The 21629-nt window shown below is 39.7% G+C and overlaps 2 protein-coding genes across 3 annotated transcripts; one reads left to right on the top strand and one right to left on the bottom strand.

The window, feature by feature from the left end:
• The first annotated feature begins 264 nt into the window (after nt 1-264).
• LOC111331243 (polypeptide N-acetylgalactosaminyltransferase 13) lies at nt 265-10133 on the top strand. 2 transcript variants are annotated; one of them, XM_022936313.2, is made up of 8 exons: nt 265-1122; nt 1940-2115; nt 4600-4975; nt 5762-5879; nt 7257-7571; nt 7732-7833; nt 8464-8601; nt 9103-10133. In XM_022936313.2, exons 1-8 carry the CDS (start codon nt 704-706, stop codon nt 9262-9264), a joined length of 1806 nt encoding a protein of 601 aa, XP_022792048.1. In that variant the 5' UTR covers nt 265-703; the 3' UTR covers nt 9265-10133. The 2 variants fall into 2 exon arrangements, with proteins under 2 accessions (XP_022792048.1, XP_022792049.1); XM_022936314.2 differs by having other exon boundaries at nt 267-1122; nt 9106-10133.
• LOC111331223 (polypeptide N-acetylgalactosaminyltransferase 13) lies at nt 9637-21618 on the bottom strand. Its single transcript, XM_022936285.2, has 8 exons — nt 20775-21618; nt 17004-17176; nt 15825-16200; nt 15228-15345; nt 14470-14796; nt 13874-13978; nt 12980-13126; nt 9637-11943 (listed from the first exon to the last, which is right to left on the bottom strand). The coding sequence occupies exons 1-8, from the start codon at nt 21299-21301 to the stop codon at nt 11812-11814; spliced, it is 1905 nt and encodes a 634-aa protein (XP_022792020.2). The 5' UTR covers nt 21302-21618; the 3' UTR covers nt 9637-11811.
• Nucleotides 21619-21629: the final 11 nt, after the last annotated feature.

Here is a 21629-nt window from a genome sequence, read left to right as displayed (position 1 = left end):
GGTTTGCCGGGGATCTGGCACTACTCCAGCGAGACCTCTCGCCGACTCGTGTTCCTTTCCTGTAGGTGAAGAATAGCTTGTGCCGAAGCGATAACAATGATGGGGCTGTTCGCCACCTGTTACGAAAGCAGCATTTTGCTTCACTTTTGTCATTATGGTGTCTCGGTTGCATGATGTGACATTGGCGTGATTGGTCGAAGGACAGGTATTTCCGTGACAGTTGTGGCAAGACGACTGTCGTGACGTTATTGTCTTGCCATATACAATTTCCACTTTTGCAGTGATAACGTCTCTTGCTGGGTCAAATTAATTCGGTTGGATTAGTGTTTCGATTTTCGTTATATTCATCCTAAGCTTTCGATGTTTTAGCGGTTTCTTTGACGATAGCGGGGACTCCCGTTTAGTTGTGTAACCGGAAGTAGCTGGGAGTTAAACACAAAAGGAATTATTCTGGCGTAAAATGAGCGGCTGTCGGCTCAGGTTGTTCGCTCCGGTAATTCATCAGTGCACCACAAGCAATCTCTTGACAGGGACAAAAAAGAAGGAAATGAACCCGTTTGCACGTTTTTGTTCGTCTGTAAATTTTCCAAGATTTTAAAGAGCACTTAATTGTGAGTTGGCGTTTACAAGTTGCAGATTCACTCTTCCGTGTTGGTTTTGTCCGCTTTGTGGCTGTTCACGCAAGCAGAACTATGCCTCGCGAATGAAGTGGTCGCTCGTAGCAATGATTTATTCAACCAGGAGAAGATATGTGGTCGTGACGATTTTCTTCACCACGGCGTTTTGGCTGACTATCGAGTTGATACTACTAAGCTACACCAATCGCTTAAATGTCGAAATCTCTCGAGCAGATATAAATCAATTCTCTGATTCAAGGAGGGCTGCTACGTTCGCTTTCGAAGCGAAAGAAGCTTCAATTGAAGAATTTAAAGCGGTATACGTGACACTCATTCCCCCAAATCCTAGTGGACCGGGAGAAAGAGGAGAAGCAGTCTATAATGATCAAGATGACCCAGCTCAAGTAAGCAAAGAAAAAGACGGATACAAAAAGTATAGTTTTAATGAACTGGCGAGCAGTAAGATTTCTTTGGAGAGATCCATTCCTGATAATCGACCAGATGAGTAAGTACCCAACTTGCTATTTGCGTTCAGGTTTTTTTTCTGTAATTGATGTAGCTTCAGTAAACTTTGCTCTCCAAGTAAACATATTCCTTAGTTTCCACTGCAGTGTTGACTCCTCCAGCGGCGAAGTAATTTCACGGCTTTGTGTTCATACGGCTTGCTCAGCCACGAAATTGATGGCGGAATCAAATATTTATCAACCGGTTTTTACGGTGATCAAAGATCAATTTGCCGATTTTGAAAAGATGCATTACGTTAACTTCAAGATAATTTGCCGTATTCGTATAGTGCGGTACTAAAGTTTTAAATATGTATTTCAGTGCGTTAAATACTGATGAAGTCTGGGGAAGTTTGTTATCGATTTGCAATACATAAACAAGTTTGACTTTCATCTCACTCTGCTGGTGGTGTTCACAGATCGAAGACAAAATACGGGAAAACAACGGTAGAATGAGGAACGCTAGCAAGTTACAGATTCACTCTAGCATTCTTTCACGAGTCAGGAAGTAACAATATTTCGCTTTAAAAATCATGAGAGTTGATTTTCAATATTTCGCTCTAGCTAAAGGCTATTTGATATTTTCATTAACGATGTTACGAATCTTATCTTCAGGGGAAAAATGTCTTAAAACTTCATTTAACCCATGGGTTTCAAACTCAAATTCGTTATGATTTAAAATCGTCCCATGCATGCAGATTTATGAAGCAGCAGTTTTTAAAAAAAAGGAAATGAAGGGAACGATTGTGAATATGCAAATTTGAAGTCGTGTCACGCCACAAAGCTAATGGACTTGCAAATTGTTCTTCTCACTGACAGGTGCCTCAGTCTGAAGTACCCGACTAGACTTCCCACTGCTAGCGTGGTTATTATTTTTCACAATGAGGCGTGGTCGACTCTTCTACGGACGGTACACACGGTTTTAGCGCGATCCCCGCTAGAATATTTAAAAGAAATAATTTTGGTTGACGACCATAGTAATTACGAAGGATATGGTAAGTCCTGTATATCCCTCTTTCCCCCCACCCCCTGCAACGGCAACATCTGTTATTCCGAGGACTTTTTTTGAGGGAGTGTACAGGGGGGGATGTATCTTTAGTTAATGAGGTATGAGTTTGGAAGTGACTGCGACAGGTCTCTCTCTGAAAAAAATGCTTCGTTCTTAATGATTCTGAAACATGTCGCTGCTGGTAGTTCTAAGGTAGTTGTCATCGCACAAATTCAAACCAGGTGGTCTAAATTTGTGAGAATATATAATACAGGGAGAGAATTCTCTGCGAGGTAGGAAGCTTTTTATTTTCGCAACGTCTTACGAAGCGGATTGTCGTCTAGAACGAGAATCCACTTGTCTCTCAAGAGTGATGACCTTTCAGAAAAGAAATAATTTCCCAAGGAACATTAATTGCGATGAGAAAATTCTATTATCCTCTGTTGACCACAAATGGTAGTTGATATGGTCGCTGCCAACTAAGCAACAAACTGTTTAAAGTTGTGCTAAGTTTTCCAGGCGGTTTAAAGCTAAAGGCTGCCTGTTCAAGCTTAAAGATGAATCCTTTTTTATTTTGCTTTGATTGTTGGTTTGTTTTTTTGTTCAAACAGAACTTAAAAGCTGTCAACGCGTGAGATATGGAAAAATTATATTTCCATACCGGCCTATGATCACTTAAAATGTGCTAAACATAAAGATAATTGACAAACACGAACCAACATAAATATTTTGCTGGCGTAACACAGGTTTCAGTTCTTGTGTGGATGTTAATAGACCCTTCCACTTTTGTTTTTGGTTTTTTTTTTTTTTTTCGTATTAACTTGGACCATAATTCGAAATTTCACAGACAGTTCTGGAAGGAGTGTCCCAAAGCATTGTATCTTTCAAGTCTAAGGTCAATCAGTTAAAAACTGACAAATAGAGGATATTACATGACCCTTTACATGGCCGCTTGGGGATACGAATTTTATCTTCTCGTGCTGAAAGTATCTCTCGCGAGTTCGCTGCGCTCACTCGTGAGAGATACTTTCAGCTCGAGAAGATAAAATTCGTATCCCCAAGCGGCCATGTAATGTTCTGTTTATTATATAGATACTGATGAAATTTCCACATAAAAGACAACTTTTTTTATTCATTTTCGAAACATCAATTGGGTAATTATGTTGGTAACCATGGCCACACCAATATCCTCACACGTGAAAGATAAAAATAGTATCTTCACTGCGCGCGGTGAAGATATGATTTTTAGTAAAAGGAGAAATCCTGGTATTTCATCAGTATCTAAATCATAAATAAATAATCTCGCAAATACGACATATTCTACAAATGGAAATCCCCTATAATGCAAACGTATCTGGAATGTTCGATTCTTCGGGGCCACTTTGTGTTTGTTCTCAGCAGTCTTTTCCAACCTGGCGGCTTAAATTATTTTAAAAATGCGCATCAAGTAGTGTCTATACGTCTACACAAACTGGCTCATGCTCAAAGTTGAAAACAAAAAGGAAAGAAAAGGGAAAAAAATTCTTTTCTCCAGTTTTGCTCCAAACAAGCGTGCCTACGATGTTGCTTGATAGCCTTGAAGATTCTATACATTTAAAAATGCTATGTTGTTTAACACCTGGTGAGATTTTTGTTTTAATTTACACTCGCAGGTGTTTTTGTTCAATATCAAAGAATACTTTATCCTGTTGAGTATCTCTCGAGCATTCAGAAAATATTCCTGATCGAAGATTAGAGGACCTCTCTAACAGAAAAAAAAAATGAAATAGCCGGGTTGAAAATGCGTTTTGAACTGAAAAGCTCAATAAAAAAACTGAAAAAAGAAAGACAAAATCAAAACCTAATCAAGAAACAAGATAATTACGTTTCGCTCGCGCGATTACTATCTTAGTTACTGCGATCAAATTATATAGATGTTGCTTCAACTCAATTCCGATTTTTATTTTTGGCAAAAAAGCATCATTTCTATCATTGCTCATCAATTCCCTCACTTAATCTGTTTTTTTAATTTCCTTTTTTTAAGTTTTTCTTTTTTAAACTTCGTTTCCGCTTTTCATACGAAATAATTTGAGTTTAAACTTTGGACACCCACTCTTTTCAGTTAATGACGCCACTTCGTCTCTCGATTTCTCTCATCAATTTAGATTGGAGCGATTTGCATTATAGTACGAACGTCGTGATTGGGCGTATCGCAACGGTAAACCTATAGTTGTTTAACATAAAAGCAATGGATCATACTTTATATCGGTCTTTTGCTTGATTAACTGAAATTAGAAATATATATTCTGATACGCTTTCCTTCGACTGTTTCATTGCCTCTATAAAAGGTGAAAACGTAGTTGATAGCTTCATACCAATTTTTGTGCCAAGCTGCTTGGTTTGAAGAAGCTCACAGAAGATTATAAATTGGTACGTATATTGTAAATTGATACGTATATTGCTTGTCTTTTCATTTCGTTTCCCAAATATTGTTCTTTTCTTTTTTTTTCAGCCCATTTAAACGAAAAGCTGAGTTCGTACATCCAACAGTTTCCCAAAGTGCAGCTCATTAGAGCGAAGACCAGACAAGGTTTAATACGCGCCCGGCTGATCGGCGCCAAACAAGCTAAGGGCGATGTTCTTGTCTTTCTGGATTCCCATTGCGAGGCTAACTACGGTTGGCTGGAACCGCTGCTTGCAAGGATCGCACATGACAGGACTATTGTCGTTACCCCGGATATTGAGGTCATCGATTTAAGAACGTTTTCTTATGCTAAGGGTAAAGGAGGCTATAATCGAGGGGTTTTTAATTGGGAGTTGACTTTCAAGTGGAGAGCATTGCCAGACTATGAGAAGGAACGACGTAACAGCGATGCTGACCCTATCAGGCGAGTCTAACCTTCTTTATTTTAGCGTTGTCATTCACACAGTAGTTAAGAAAACCTGTAGAAATTCAAGGAGGGGCAGTATGTGTTTATGCGTGTTTGGAGGGGGGATGGGAGAGGGGAAATGTGAGGGGTTGGCGTCCTTTGCAAAGAATGCTCCTGGGTTTTCAATGATTTGTAAACTGAGCTCAGCTCAGGTCAATGATATCGTATACTGCATGTCTTTACTTACTCTGTTTCTCATTGTCGTTATGATTGTGACCATTTTGTGGCCAAATACATGGAGGTACATGGGCACTTCATCCCGTCTGGGTGTTATCTGCTTTCGCGAGATTTGTCTACACTGCTCTACGTGGGAGTTGGAGATTTGTGTTTGCTATCCTCATTGGTCGTTTGTCGCACGACGTAATCTCTTCAAATCTGCATCGCGACACTTTATCTGCATTTTGGCAGTTTCCATCAAGCGACGATGTCGAATGTTCAAGCTTCTTCATATGGAACATGTTTCTCCACTGTGATTGTGTTCTTCGATGTTTTAAAATTTGTGAAATGTTCAGCAAGCAACCGTGGACGATAATCCTACTCTTGTACGTTGGGTCAGCAGTGATCTAATCGGCCCAAAATAACGAATATAAATATAGAGGCAAGACCGATACAACGTAGATAAGTTTTAAAACGGAGCACCTGAAGAAGGCTGGTTTGGCCTGCAAAAATATAGTGCTCCGTTTTAAAACTTATCAACGTTGTATCGGTCTTGCTTCTATAACTAATATTTGATTTTCTCTGCAGGTCACCCACAATGGCTGGTGGGTTGTTCGCAATGGACAGAACGTACTTCTATGAAATTGGTTCATATGATACTGAAATGTCTTACTGGGGAGGAGAGAATGTCGAAATGTCCTTTCGGGTAGGTTCAGTTTACTCTGACCAGCAGGTAAATCTCTTATATGACCAAAGAAAAATTAAAAAAAAAAAAAAAAAATCAGGGAAATTGTTTAGTGATCACGACAGAGCTTCATTTCGTCGAGTGTTGCGACTTATGTCACCAGCAATAAAATTTTTAACAAATAAAATGGACTCCCGACTAAAGTGATAGCGAGCAGCTCTTCGTCTGTGAAATCTTTTATTTCGAACTGAATGCTGGTTCTGAATTTCCTTTCTCTCCGCCGCTAGCGTAAATCAAAAAACAACAAGTTCGCCATTTTTATTCTTTATTTAACCGGAGGTTAGCTATTCAACCCTGCTCGCGTGATGGGTTAAATTTATCCGCTGTTTAACCCGAGGTTAGTGTTAACCTTCTTCGAACAACGCGACCAAAATTTTACCCCAGGGTTAGGCTTACTTAACCCTCTTTTGAACAACCTGGCCCAGAAGTCTGGGTCCTCTATCAAGGGTTACTGTGTAGTGTTCTTGGACAGGACTTTGCACTCTCTGGTACAGTGCCTCACCCAAGGATATAAATGGGTACTGGCGAAGTACCAGGGAAGCCTGATTTTATCTGTAATGGACTGATGACTCCTCTCGGAAGTGGTGCACATTTTCAAGTCGTTTCATGCCACAAAAGTCTTGATAATTTCTCGCAGTTACGCAAGTTTGATTCATATGCAGATATTATCTTTGAAACAGAATAGCCATAAGTCAAATTTAGTGTCGTGATTCGGTGAAATATGCCTCATTGTAAAAATGCAATAAGCGACAATGACAAGGTTAACGCCTAAAAAAGAGTTTGAGTTTCAGATTTACTATTTTTCCGCTCTAAATCTAGTGAAGAGAGGGCCTTCCCTTTTTTTAATATTCTACACCATCGATGCAAGTGTCATTCACTGAATAAAAGTTTGTCACGACGCATCTTAGTTAAACAACCCAGCCAACCACGAGTCTCCTGAACTCAGTGGTAGAGCACTCGAAGTACTAATCAGAGGGTTATAGGTTCGACTCCTATTGGGAGCCCTCGGAGTTCTTTTTCTCCGAGTATGCTCGTGTCATTTATTGAATATCATCTTCCGCAACTTCAATCACTGGGCTCAAACTTTTCCATCTTTTATTATTACATCATGCTTCGGCGCAATTCCAACATTGTTTGCAATTCCAACATTGTTTGCTTGACCAGAGGGTCGGAGAGTATTACCATAAGATGGAGGGTGAGATCGTTGAGAGCGCTCAAAGACTGTTGTTTTAACCCTTTTGGAATGTAAATGATGCTAGAATGGCACTATCGTTTCACTTGATTTCGAGAATTTCGTAGTTTTTGATCGTGGGAGCTAACTTCTGGTTCAATCATTAGATATGGATGTGCGGCGGATCTCTGGAAATTCTCCCATGCTCCAAGGTCGGTCACGTGTTCAGAGAGAGTCAGCCTTACAAGATCGGAGAAGGAGCAATTGACAAGAATAATATGAGACTAGCTGAGGTCTGGATGGATGAATACAAACAAATATTTTACGCTATGAGACCGCAGCTCAAGGATAGAACTTATGGAGACTTGTCCGAGAGAAAGGCCCTTAGAGAGAAACTTAAATGTAAGAATTTCAAGTGGTATCTGCAGAACGTGATCCCAGAATTGGACATTCCGGATATGTACCCGCACGGTAGAGGGGAGGTGACAGCGCTTTTTAACCATTTCTTTATTTGTTTTTCAATACTCTTTTTCCCTAATCGTAGATAAATGGTTTTTCGTACTAAGCCAGACTGGCTTCATTTTCCATCTTTTTCAAGCCACCACGGTTTTTTTTTTAACTCGTTCTTGTATTGACTCGTAGGTCCGTAATCTTGGTACTGACCAGTGTTTAGATACGTTAGCGAAAAATGAAGCAGGCGGCGAACCCGGCATGTATGTGTGCCATGGCATGGGTAACAACCAGGTAGGCATGTTTATACAAGCATTGATAAACCACTGACGAATGTCCTGCTTGCTCGGGGAGAGGGGGAGGGGGGGGGGGGCTGCACACGTTTTGGTTCTGTGTGCGCTTTGAAATGATGAGAGGCGAATCACGAGAGTGGGTGTTTATTACTATTATCCGTCCCAAAAGTCTCGCGGCTTTATCGCTTGACGCTTCCAAGCGTACAAAAAAACTGCCGGCTGCGTATCCTATTGCCCCGCCAAACAGGGGGCTTAGGTAAGCCCGTGTAGGCGATTTGAAAAGACGCGAATAAGCGAAGAAGTCAAGAACTCAACATTCTTGTGCGCCTTACTTGTGCGTAGTTACCATCTGACACCCTCCAATGAGGGCATACAAGCGATCTACTGCCAAAATAGAAACGGATTCCCCTAGATATTTTTAGGTAGACCTTTTTTATTTTAATCGCTATTATATCACTCTGAGAGACTATAAACTGTTTATAATCTCCTGGTCGGTGTTTAATGCTAACGATTTTTGAGCGATCGGAGGCTCAAACACCTGAGCTTCTCCTAAGCGAACTCTCGACCATACATCAGGTTCAAATATAAATACTTTATACCAATAATGAGCCGCCATATTTTCTGTATTTAGTTTTTCATGTATACGAAGAAGAACGAGTTCTGGCATGATGATTTCTGCTTGGATCTGGTCAGTGGGGATCCCAACACCAAAGTCAAGTTATACAATTGTCACAGACTTGGTGGAAACCAAAAGTGGGAACATGATAGGGTTAGTCACTGTTTCTGTTGATGGCCCGGGACAATGTCGAAGGCTGCTTTGGTAGGGGAGCGTACAAATTATTTCACTGTAGAGATGATCGAACTGACCGATTTTTGACCATGCGCGCCTCCGTCCCGGAGGGACTAGAACTAGTAAATCATTATGGGTTGGGACGTTAAAGAGAGAGCCACATGGAAATGATGTCATAAGTTTACTGTTACTGGTTGAATGGCTAGTTTTTACTGATCTTTTCCGGCCAAAAAAGAATTCTTTTGTTCCCAGGCTTTTATTGAAATAATTACGACACTGGTAAAATCCTTAAAACGACTCTCTGTCAAAGCTGGCGGCATTAAAAAAATATGAGTGTGAAAATGAGTGGTATTTACGGCTTTGGGGATATCGCCAACAAACAACTTGAAATTATTTCCAGCATTTCCGGTGAAAATCTGTCTCAGTTATGGGCATCTTATATGGTGTGAAACTTATTTTTCGGCCATGTGTCTTGTCCAGCAGGATGGAAGAATTCGTCATGTACTCCACGAAGTTTGCTTAGATGTTGAGGGGGATAGCCTAGTCGTACGAAAATGCGATAACCGCCAAACACAGAGGTGGAGATTCTCAGCTTACCCAGAGGAGGACAGAAGTAAAATTAGTCATTCTGACGTGTTATAACGATCAATATTTCAATTTTAGGATGTTTTTTAAATACTTTTTTCGCTAACTACATTAATTAATTCGATTATACCTTCGCCAATTAAAAGAAATTTTTTAGGAACAAGACAAAGGTGGAGTAGTGTTAAACTCTAGTTTTTAAAAGAGATTCTATCATGTATCGTTACAGTTCAGGTCCTAAATTTCTTAGTCTTCCTGGTTGTGTGCCGTTCAGAGCCCAGTTTTTAAAAGGGCGGATCACTACAAATGTCAGACTCACATGTTGTCAAAACATTTTGTTTTGTCCAAAAATGCGACTCAATATTTCATTTGGGTGGATCACTAGACAGGATTATTAAATAAAAATAGGCGTAAGATAACATCAAATACAAATTATTTTAAAACATTTATTTTCAATTTGATAATTTAATGAGGATAACTAAATTATAACTTATTTTTATGCTCTGTAACCAGGCAAAAAATAATATTTCGGTTTACCTCTTAATACTTTTCGGTGTCACGCTGAACATCAGTATTATGGACCAGGATGGAATCGTTGGCGAAATTTTAGATCAGTTACAGCAATTTACAAGTGAGCGTCGAAAGTAATATGGGATTACAGAACTGAAATTGGCGCCAATCTCTCCACCAATCAGATCCCAAACATAAACCAATCACCATTCAGTGATCTGTGTTTTCCCGCGCTTAGGGTCGTCGACGCGCGTTTACTGAGTACTCCTTGGTTCGTTTCGTGTTAAGTTGACCTTTGTTCTGATTGTAATTTGTTAACTAAGTTGAAATTGTAAAAAATTGGCCACCGTAACTGATTGGCTGTGGTGACTGTTTGGTTTTGTTTGGTTTTTCTAAAATAAATTTAAAAGCGCTGGATAGTAACGTTTATTTATTTATATAAGGATTTGTACCAAGTACTGGAGCAAAAACAATAGGACATGGGTCCCCTACGAGGTTTAAGCTCCAACAAACCCACCCATCCCACCCCAGGGGAGGACATCCATCATACAGTAATCTCGTGCGTGAGAAGTTAACGTCTCTTACCCCTAACCCTGTAGGAGACGGGACCTCCATTAATTCGTCCCTATCCGAGAAGACTAGAATATCTAACCATTTCCTGATGTTATAGAAGGGTAGCATATTCTCAATTATTTTAAGACCTTAAGTGTTGGTCCGGCCGGGGCTCGAACCCTCGACCTCCCGCACAACAGTCCAGCGCTCTATCCAATGAGCTAACCAGGAGGCGGTTAAACAAACAACAACAACAACAACAACAACAACAACAACAACAACAAAAGTATCAGTATACCCTTAATGACTGTCACACGATAGCGAGGCCCTGCAGAGAGATGTTTACCAAAATCTTTACCAAAACATTTAATTTCTGACAGCTGTTTGATGACAGCTATCGATTACGGACAAAGGATTCGAAGAAATTCATTTTCTGTCAGTACAGTGTAACAACGCCATTCAAAATCAATCTTTTCCAACGACTATGCTATATTTATCGAAAATGTAAAAACTTTGCAAAAATGGTCAATTCTGCTTTTTTTTTTCTTCTTTGTAATAAGCTATTAAGAATTCAGCAAATCACTTGAGTATGTCACAAACTACGTTACTGGCACAGCTAACAAAATTCCTATACTTAAGTTTATAAATATTTTCTTTACTCTAAGCGCAATCAATATAAATTTTTTGCGTAGAACTCGCTAATATCGACCTCATTCTAAATGTAATCTCTATCAGGTTACTACTATCAACGCTCTAAGGACCCCCCCTCCCTTTCAAACCGCTTTCTTTACTTAGCCCCACCCCCAAGAATTGAACCCTCAATGTATCGACATTCTCTCTCTTTACAACTAGACTCTATTACGCTCTTTCTCTTTTACTTTCTCTACCTACCATTCCCTTCTCTAATAAGCCCTTCTTTCAAATAAGCTCCCCCCCCCCATCTATTAAAACCCCCGTCCACCGCTTAAAACATTTTCTTGCAAGCCTCCCTTCTTCTTCCTCTCTCAAGTTCTAAAATAGCAGTTTTATGGTCATTTGTTTTATGGCATTGCAGAAGAAGATATACGTATTTTGGAAACTAAGAGGCCTAAACTGGTCTCCGTTTTTAATATAATAGCGTTTCGACCAGAGACATGCATGCTGTATGTATCAAATCTGGGTGAAATAAAATGACTGGGATTATCCCCCAGCAGCCAATTAATACGTTTATGGTAATTTTAGAGTCGAGGCTCCAAATAACAATATCACTCGAGCCTCGCGTGTTTCTTGCGTGTAACATGACGCTTGTGTTACGTGTTCCTCGTAAGATTTAGTGAAGAACAAATAGACTGTACAAAGGATATGCACGCGAGAAAAATAGGCGGCACTAGACTGATTGTGTCTAGATCCTTCCGGGATCTGCAAAAACGTGAGTTGTCTAAAAATAACTTAACAGAGATTACCTAAGGAGCACGGCCCACAAAGGGAGTACAGTCTCTTTGCTTCATATTCTCTTCATATAACAAATAAATTCAACCCGTTCCATAGCGGGACCTTCAGGTGGTGTTATGAATCTTTGTACTTGGAGAAAACCCATCTCTGTGAATCGCGTCCGTCACAAGGATTCATAGCGACGTACTGGTCTCCACTGGATCCACGATCGAGGCATTGACCTGTACTCATGTGTTTGATAACTCCCTATCATAAAGAAAAATTGAGATAAAGTCTTCTAAAGTCTTCTCTTTGGAACCCCCTTTCCCAATACAGTTGGTTAAGCCGCAGAAACTTTGTATTGGTGTGTCCCACCATAAAGATATTTGAGACGATGATTGTGTCATGATGTGCCAAAAGAAGCATTAAGCCCTTTCTCTTTTTCTGTTAAATCTTTCCAGTAGCAGAGGATTTAACCACGAAAAACTACATTTCTATTTCAAGTTTGAAGACGAGGAAGGCAGTGTGTGTACGATTTCTCCAAGTTGCGGTTGGCGCATTATTAAGCCTTGATTATTTGATGGAATGTAAGTTTAGCTGTCGAGCAGGCCCTCGGCAAGAGCGTTTCTTCATCCCCAAGAAAGTATCAGGCCTTGAGCAACGCAAGCCGGCCAGAGGTCTGGGAGGAATCTTTTTAGTACCAGACCCCCTACAAACCTCTGCGCGAATTGTTTTGAACCTTACCGTGGGCCGATTAAGGCGCATCTCGAAGCGTTAGGAATGAGAACCGGCTCACACACTGATGCAAATTCTACCAATCTCCACACGATTTTAGCTTGGAGTAAGTGGTTTTGAATTTTGACACAAATCGATTAGATATATGAATTTGGGGGTTAGATTAGATATATGATTTTGGGGGATGTTGTTTTGATATTCACGTGCTAAGAAAGATACTAGATAGATCTAGCACCTCGTTGCGTTTCTACGTGAAAGTAACTTGTTACGCGTTGCCGTGTACGTAAGACTTTGCCGGAAAAAGGGCAAACTACTCCTTGTAAGTCATACATGGGCCTAAAGCAGCAAGGTTCACGCCATTTTACGTGAAATGTAAAAGGGCAAGCTGGCGTTTGCAGTTTCACACAAACACGGGATTAAATCTCTTTTATTTGTTTAAGTTCTCCGCCTTCAACTCGTGGACGTTCTTTTAACGTCCAAGAAATACTAAGCCAAATGGAGAATAATACTTCAGAATCCTTGCTTTAATTATGAAAAAGAAGTAAAAGAACTCTGTCTACAAACTTACGCTTTTTTTGTCGTGTTCCCATTTCTGATTGCCGCCCATTCCGTGACATTTCAAGATCTCCACAGGAGCCCCAGCATAAGACTTCGACACGTCGAGACAGTTCTCTTCCTCAAAGATTATCTCACCTTTTGACGACAATACCAGCATCTAGACAGGAGGATTATAAAAAAAAAAACAAAAACAAAAACAACAATTGTTGCAAATTGATGTGCCAAGCTCGTAGCCCGGGTCTCTCTATTTCCTGCTCATGCGCACTCTAGACGACAGTAGAGAGTTTGGGGGTGAAGTTGTCAGGGTTCACATGACAGCGTCACGTGATTCTTCGGTTAATTGAAAGAATTGAAGGGGCTCACATCTTACGGTCGGTTAGAGTTTTGATGAGAAGGGAGAGTACAGTCCAACAAATCAAATTGGTTTGTATTGATACGAGATGACAGGGAATCCTGCCGGCCGTTAAATCAACTCTTTCGTGACAGTGAAGAAACTGAAATTTTTTTTCTGGAATCTTTGGTTACGAAAACAAAAAGTGTGATCACACATTACGTCATCGGACAAAATGGTTTCCTCTCTTAAGTTATTCAAAAGTTTTCCGATAGAAGTAAGTACCCTCAAAAAAATCACTTGATTCTATTTAACACAAGGTATCACGATGTATGCGAACTTTAAAAAAAAAAAAAAAAGCTGAGAATAGATATTTTGTTCAAATTTCTCGAAACGTAGTTGCTTGAAAGCTGTTCCGCGAGGAAAACTGGTTTGTGCATTCTTTTCCAAACAACGCTAATAGTGCTAAGATAAAACGTCAATTTTTTGGCTTCATATGTAATCAATACTCCTCTTACTGTTGGTACAATACCTGTACCATGGTTACATCAAAAGTTCTTGAACAATACAGACCTGATTTCCACCCTGTCCGTGGCAAATATAAACTCCCATTCGTGCTGAGTGTTCGGGTTTGGCTCCAAGCGAGTCTAAGCAGTATCCACTTGCCGGGTTTCGAACCTAGAAGAGATAAAGACATCTTTTCCTTCAGCAGAAATTAAATAATCTTGAAACAGGAGTTTTTGGAATAATCACGATGTGAAATAATGGAAAAAAAAATTAAATGAAGTAACCCTAGAATCCTGTCAGGTTAGTTCCTGAGGTAACGTATTTTAGGGAGCTCTTCATTGCTTCTGTGGTGTCGCGATGACTTGCTGGTTAGAGGGCTGGAGTCTGGGACGAGAGTTCTGTGTCAGAGACCTGGTTTGGCCATTTTGTTGAGTTTTAGACAAGAAACTTTACCCACACAAAGCCTTTCCCCATCCCAGAGTATGAATGGGCACGTAAGAACTATGATGGGAGGGGGGGAGGAAAGGGTTGACTGCGGTTGCCTAGCAACCAGTTCTGGAGTACCATTTCTCGTCGCTCCTTCGAGCTAATGACACTAATAAAAGTTGCGGCGGAAATGCAACTTCGTACCACTAATACTTGACCCATCAAATGCTCCTTACCTCGCCACTGGCTGGCGGATTTAGCTCAGGCATCTGGACATCAGGGTAGATATTTTCTATGTACCACTTAAAGCTCTTGCACCCTAATCTCTTCCTCAACTCTAGGCGCTTGCTGATGTCTCCATACTCCATGTTCCTCGCCTGTGGCTTCTTGTTGTAGTAAAGCTCCTTGTACTCGTCCATCCAGACCTCCGCCAATCGATTGAAGTTCTTGTTGAGAGTTTTCTCGACTCCATCCGGGAATTTGTACGGGCTGGTGTACTTGCGGAACACATGACCAACGCGTGAACAAGGAACGATCTCCAGGCGACCACCACACATCCATATCTGTAAAATAAGCCCCCAGGTCTTAACTCTAAGTATCTGAATAACCGTACCTCACAAGAACAGCTAGTCCTCAACCCTTTAACTCCCCATGATCTGATTGTTTATTCTTCCCTCTAGCTTTTACACATTTCTTTGTAATTTCGTTATGAGAATTTGCTGTTAGGTCAATATACCAGCTTCTACCTGACAAGTTTGAGCATTCTCATCACTTATTTGCTGGGCAATGAATGGATATTGTAGGGAGAAGTTGCATGTTAATCATTTGTGGTGATTGGCCATTGGATCCCCTTGGTTTTAGTTTTACGACACTGAATCGGAAAGAGCTCTAGAGATACCAATCTAAGTTTGTTTCGTCAGTTGCCTTAAAATATCGTCCCACACCACCCACACAGAATAATGCACCGCGAACTGCTACAGTAAATAAGTCTCACCCTGAAGGAAAGCTCGAGATTTTCTCCTCCCCAGATGTCCATTTCTTCATCGTAAGATCCAAGATCAAAGAAGTACTGTCTGTGGATGGAGAACAATCCCCCTGCCATTGTGGGCGTCCTGTGTAAGACAGACAACAAGACACCATGTTAGTTCAAGACGTAATAAGTTGCTGTTTATAATATCCTCAATATACAGCAAAGCAATATTTCTCTGGATCTGCCACTGACTAGCATGGCCGTTTAAACCTTCTGCTAAGTTTCAAATCTCCTGTGCAATGTATCAAATTTCTATATCACTTTGCAGTTCCGTTCATTTAACTCTTCTTTCAAATGTATTTCGATTATTCCACCTTGTTTCCAAATGTGTTGCTCTGTCGGTAAATCTTAACCGCACGTAGAATATGTTCAACATACACTGAAAAAATATCTTTGTACTCCGAATGACGACAGCGATCCCAAGAAGAAAATTCCTATCACATGCTTGGAATGATCAACCTGTTTCTGTTAAGTCCGTCTTCACTTTCATTCCCTTTTGAATTAAACGATAACTTTTAAGACTAATTTTGTTTTGTCTCTTGACATTTTTTATGCCGTTACCTGATAGGATCCGAACTATCTTTTCGTAGTTTCTGTTCTTCCGGGGGAATTCCCTTCCATTTGAAGAACAAATCCCAGCCGAAGCCTCCTCTCTGATCAGCGTTTGCAGAGCCTTGGTACGCAAATGTGTCGGCATTCAGTACTTCGATGGCTGGGCAAACAACATTGGATCGTGACGCAGCAATTCGAGCCAACAAAGGCTCTGCCCAGCCTGGGGTCGCCTCACAGTGCGAATCAAGGAACGTGAGAACTTCACCTTTGGCAGCGTAGGCACCTTTTAAGCGTGCGCGAACAAGTCCCTCCCGTTTATCGTTCCTTAGCACGGTCACTTTGCTCATGGTTGCAACATGGTCGTCCAATGGTTTACCAAGTCTCTCTACGAAAAGGAAAAAACGTGAATACTAAACTATTTTTTCGCAAAAAGGGAAGTCAAAGGAAAAGGTCTCAGGTTAACAATCGAAGCTTATCTCAGTTTCTGTGATGCGACGAACCAAGAAGAGTTAAATAGTTTCCCCTTTTAGAGTCGAAAATGATCAAGGTCAAGGATTATAGTGGTTTTACTTTACTTCGCAGTATGATAAGACAGCGGTCAAACTCAGGGCACGCACAAAGGAATTGATTTTGGCCTTTCATGCACCGATTTCCCGCGAACACAATACAAAGACATTGAGATCTTGTTATCAGAGAGTGGTATTTAATGAGTTCATCAAATTAATATTGGAAAGTTACATCACAATTTATTCATTTTTAACCCTTTAACTCCTAGAAGTGATTAACAAACAATTTCTCCCTAAAATATCCATACATTCTCCAAAAAATACATGTAGGCAGGGCTCCACAATATCCGTAGCCAACTGGCTACAGACTAGTGGCTAGTGGTTTTTGTTTCCACCAACCAGTTTGGCTAGTAAACAAACTGAAATTGTTGTAGTGTCTTAAGATGTCACTAGCCACTTGGCTAATAAGTTGAAAAGTTGGTGTTGAGCTCTGGTAGGTAATGAGAATACTCAACAATATCAGCTAGAAGTTACCATGATCTGACACCAAATTCTTGTAAATAGTTTACAAGGAAATGTGTAACAGATAGTGAGGAAAATAACAGTCAGATCTTAGATTTTAAAGTGTTACTTCCTGCTAAAAGAAATAGAGATGTCTATTACCACTTATTATTTTACTCACCATCCTCACTGAAATCATCAACAACAATAACTCCACTGAGCAGATCAGGTGGTGTCCTGTTAATGACACTGTGTATGGTGCGAAGCAGCACAGAAAGACGTTCCTTGTGGAAGCAGATTATAACAGTTGTTGTCGGCAGCTTGCTAGGATATGAGTCATGTTTGGCCTTACAACTGTGAACAAAAGAGGGTTGCATCATTTTAATACAGTCATGTAACTTTTACTTTGTACGTATAGGTATAAAGAAGTTTGTTAACAATCAGGGAACACCCTCCAAGCTAGAAAAAATCCCCTGAAGAGAGGTGTCACTTAAGATTCTTCTTAAGGTCTCTGGTGTTCCTCGATTTTATTGTTCCAAAATTTGTTTCCCTTTACAAGGTGCTGTCTCATTGTAGCTCATTCAAACCATCTTCATGTACCAGTGGCAATACCCAGTACTTACTGACTGGGTTATACCCTTTCTTGCCTTGAGGATTTGTCTCCTGAATAATTTTCCAAGCTCTTGTATTTGAATAGTCTTGGGATAAATGTTTTTAGTTTCCTGGCCAAACTGTCTGCTAAAATAAATTTTTCACTATTTTCCAGGTTCGCTTTAAGAATTTCAAAGCAAATAAATCCTCCAGCAGATTTATTTCTTCCTCTTTGTTACCTTTCTACACAATTTCTTCATATTGTAAGAAAAAATGTCTTTTTTTTTACTCAGGGAGTTTCAGGGTTAAATCATTTCTGGTTAACTCCTTTAATTTTTTTTCTTTTTTGCTTGATTAAAGGAATATCAATTGTCAAATGGAAGCAACTACGCATGCACAGCGTTGGTTCCTTGGAAGTGGCAGCAGTGGACAGCTGTTTCGCTCTCTTTAGAGTTCGTCAGCACTGCATAGCCAACCTCTCATGAAAGACACAAGTTCTATGTAATGAGAGATCATAACTTCCAAGGTGGGCTAAAGTCTTTTTAAACCCCAGTCACCACATTACAATTACACATTACAGATACAGATGCCGGAGTTATTGGGTCCCTAGGTATCCGTTGATAACCAAGATGGGATGCAACCAATATCTCTCGATGTACTGTTGAAGACGCTTTTCCTTTCCCTATGTCATGCTAACATTGCAGCAGGTCCCACATTTGTAATGTGGTGACTGGGGTTTAAAAAGACTTTAGCCCACCTTGGAAGTTATGATCTCTCATTACAAAGAACTTGTGTCTTTCATGAGAGGTTGGCTATGCAGCGCTGACCAGCTCTAAAGAGTGCGAAACAGCTGTCCACTGCTGCCGCTTCCAAGGAACCAACGCTGCGCATGTGTAGTTGCTTCTAATTGTCAAATGAATAATAATTTACCTGGGAAAAAAAAAATCAAACCAGACAGAAACAATGTTGACCCAAAATTTATTTCAAAGAACTCCATGCATGTCAGATAAACCAAACCCTTCAAACCTAAGAGGGACTTACAATATCACCCCTAAATCAAACATTAGGGTCACATAAAAAAGGGAATGATTACCAACCAAAGATGTTCTTGATTGTCAAACAGATTCTCCTAGTCAGCAACTTAGAAAATGTATAGAGAACAGTATGGAGAATATGCATACTGATGTTAAGGTGTCCAGGGCAAATGGTACATTCCGTTTTGAAAGTCATATCTTGCTGTCCGTTTCTTGAATTGAAAGGTTTCATTTTTCTCTAAGAAAACTATGTAGTACATATATCTCTCTATTATTGTCCCTACTTTTATAGGAACCATCATCTTTAAACATGTTTAAAGATTTCTGTCAGAAAGCTTTGTCCTATGTAAAGACAATAATTTACTGTGAAAGAAAGGCTATTTTTTCATTGATATGTCTCAAATTTGCATTGAACATTGAGCTCATCTTTTCAGCTGAACAAAGGACTTCAGTTGGAATAAAATGATTCTTTGATGCCACATTAAAAAAATATCACATGAACAATAGCAAACAAAAGAATCATTATAAAAAAAATGTTAAAACAAGATAAACAAAAACATGCACAGAACAACAGAAGAGTTTGTAGTCACACATAATTTACAGTCTTTCTGTTTGAAATCATAATGTGAGAAAAATGGCGCCATAACTTCAAACTCAATTTTAAGATTTTAAATCAAAATTCATTATTTTCCTTGGAAATAACTTTCCTTTTAGATTAATTAGGCTTTGAATTAATTGAAGGAAAACTTTACTTTCCCTCAACAATGAAGCACAAATTGAAAGAAGCAGGGAATGACACCTGCAATTCATGTTTTGTGGATATTGCACTTGACAAAATTTTGAATTCTAGAAGCTTTAAATTTTGCCGGCATTTGCCACCAAATTAAATTGATCAAAAACTGTGAAGAACTGAAAAGCTTTTCTAAAAAAAAAAAAAAAAAAAAAAAAAAAAACACTGATATTATGGCACTCTACCATATTGTTAAAATTGCGATCCCTCACAGCAGATTAACCCATTTGGTCACTTGGAGTAGCCAAAAAGGAACTTTTTCTTTACAAAAGCAGCAAGCAAAAGGTTACCAGAACAAAGAAAAATCTCTACTGGGATCATATTGTTTGATGAAACAGAAAATTCTCAGAGCTAAACTTACATGAAATGAATGACAGACGGTATGGAAAATCGTTAAATGTAAGGGTGTATCTATGTCCTGAGAATGAAACAGCTTTTACCTGTCAGTAGTCATTATTTTCAAAAACTAATTGACCAGTATTCCTTCCTTATCCAGAACACACTTTAACCACACAAATAACTTGACAGAAAAGAAAGATTGCCAAAGTTGAACTTTGAACACGCATGTATATGCTATAGGCAAGGTGAGCAGTTACCGTGTTGAAGTTTTTGTCACCCAGCTGCACAATTACTCCTCCAGAAAAAAACCGTCATTTTTAAATTCATAGAATACATGATGCCATGGGTAGTATTTGGAAGTTTCTCAACATCCATATTTTAAACTTGACCATGGGCTCTAACTGACTAATCCAATATTGCAGCCACCAACATTCCTTTAAATTAGATGTCAGACAAATAACTATCATATAGGGAAGCAAATATAGTTTGAGCGAATCATAAAGAAAATAGATAATATAAACTGGAGACAAAACAGTATTTTCCACTCCAAGCACTATGAATTATTTACGGCAAACAACAGCTTTAACATAAACAAACCCTCTCACGAAGATTAATGTATTCCACTTTTTGTTCACAGACTTCTTAAACAAGTTTTCGTAGACACTTTGTGAAAAACGCTATGCTCAAATAGATAAATTCAAAAATTCATAAAAAGATAACAATTCTAATATTTAACCTGACCATCCATGACGACCAATAATTATTTCAATGTACAACATCAAATTAGCCGAGTCTTCCTTACGGAAAATCTGAATTGATAATCTACACCTCTAAATAACCTTCTGGACGAAAAAAGAATCGAGTTCATGCTCCCGGCTCTCTCAATAAATCTGATCAAGTCAGAATTTAAAAGAGTTTAAACAAACTGAGAAGTGGATTTAGCAACTACATGCAATATAGTCTTGATTAAAACAAAAGTTTGTCTTGCAATTTTAGAATAGTATCATCGCTGAAGCTCAGTCGTCCATGATTTCGCACACCGGAAGTGTTAAAGCACTGTTTTCTGAAACCTGAGCCTAGCTTCAGAAGCGCAAATGACGAGAATATCAAACGTTCAACTAATATTATTTGTGTAGATGAGCTTCTTTAACGCAAACGAACGTATAAGTATGTTTTAGATAAAGCACTTGAAACTTACCGGCCTCCCCTCACGTCCTCTAAAGTCCTGTCCAACGAAATCTTGTCGCTAAGTACCCAGTTGAAAGAATGATCGCCAAAATGTTGTTCCGCGAGTTTTTTATCCTCATCGGACGTTAAATAAGCCGATTTACCACCTTCTCCGAGACCACCAGGATTCGTGCGTTTCGCTATGCTTGCGTCGTAAACTTCTCGAGTTCTCGAACCGCGGTTTTTCGGAAGAACACCCGCCAAAACATTCACGGCTTTGGCAGCGCTAGACAAAAGGCCGTCTTTGGCAGCCGGTTTTTCAGAAGAATCCTTTTCCCAGGGGTATTTAATGTGCTTTTGATGGTCGACAGGACGTAAGGGATTCACACCAGCTCCTTTCATGTAGTGATGTTCATCACTGTCCAAAACTACTGGCGCATTGAGCATTGTCAGTGATTCGCGTGTCACCTCACTATTGAACATGAGCACTAACACGGTAACGGAGAACCAAAACGTTGATGTAACAACTATTATGTTGAAGATTCTCCTGGAAGACATGATGAAAACTAAAGACTTTGTTTGGACGACCAATGTTTAAACAGTAGGCGACGGATGCCACGTCTAAATATTGCCACCATACGCTAAATTCCTGAATGATTTCAATACCGAAGGTGGAAGCAAATTGAAGTTTTTACTCACATCACGCATTTTTTGATCGAGATTTCCTCCAATGTCGCGACTTGAGTGAATTACTGCGACGCCAAACCACCTAGATTATCTCTAAATGGGATGCAGGCAAAGTAAATAACGTTTAAAGGGTTACACAATCTCTGTTAATAACATGTGGGTCGGGAAACCGGAAAGGTCCCTCAACCAGAAGGCTTGG

This window comes from Stylophora pistillata, chromosome 12 (genome assembly GCF_964205215.1).
Source record: "Stylophora pistillata chromosome 12, jaStyPist1.2, whole genome shotgun sequence".
Classification (NCBI taxonomy): Eukaryota; Metazoa; Cnidaria; class Anthozoa; order Scleractinia; family Pocilloporidae; genus Stylophora; species Stylophora pistillata.
Note: the sequence above shows the minus strand (reverse complement) of the source record. Positions and strands in the feature narration are given on the sequence as shown.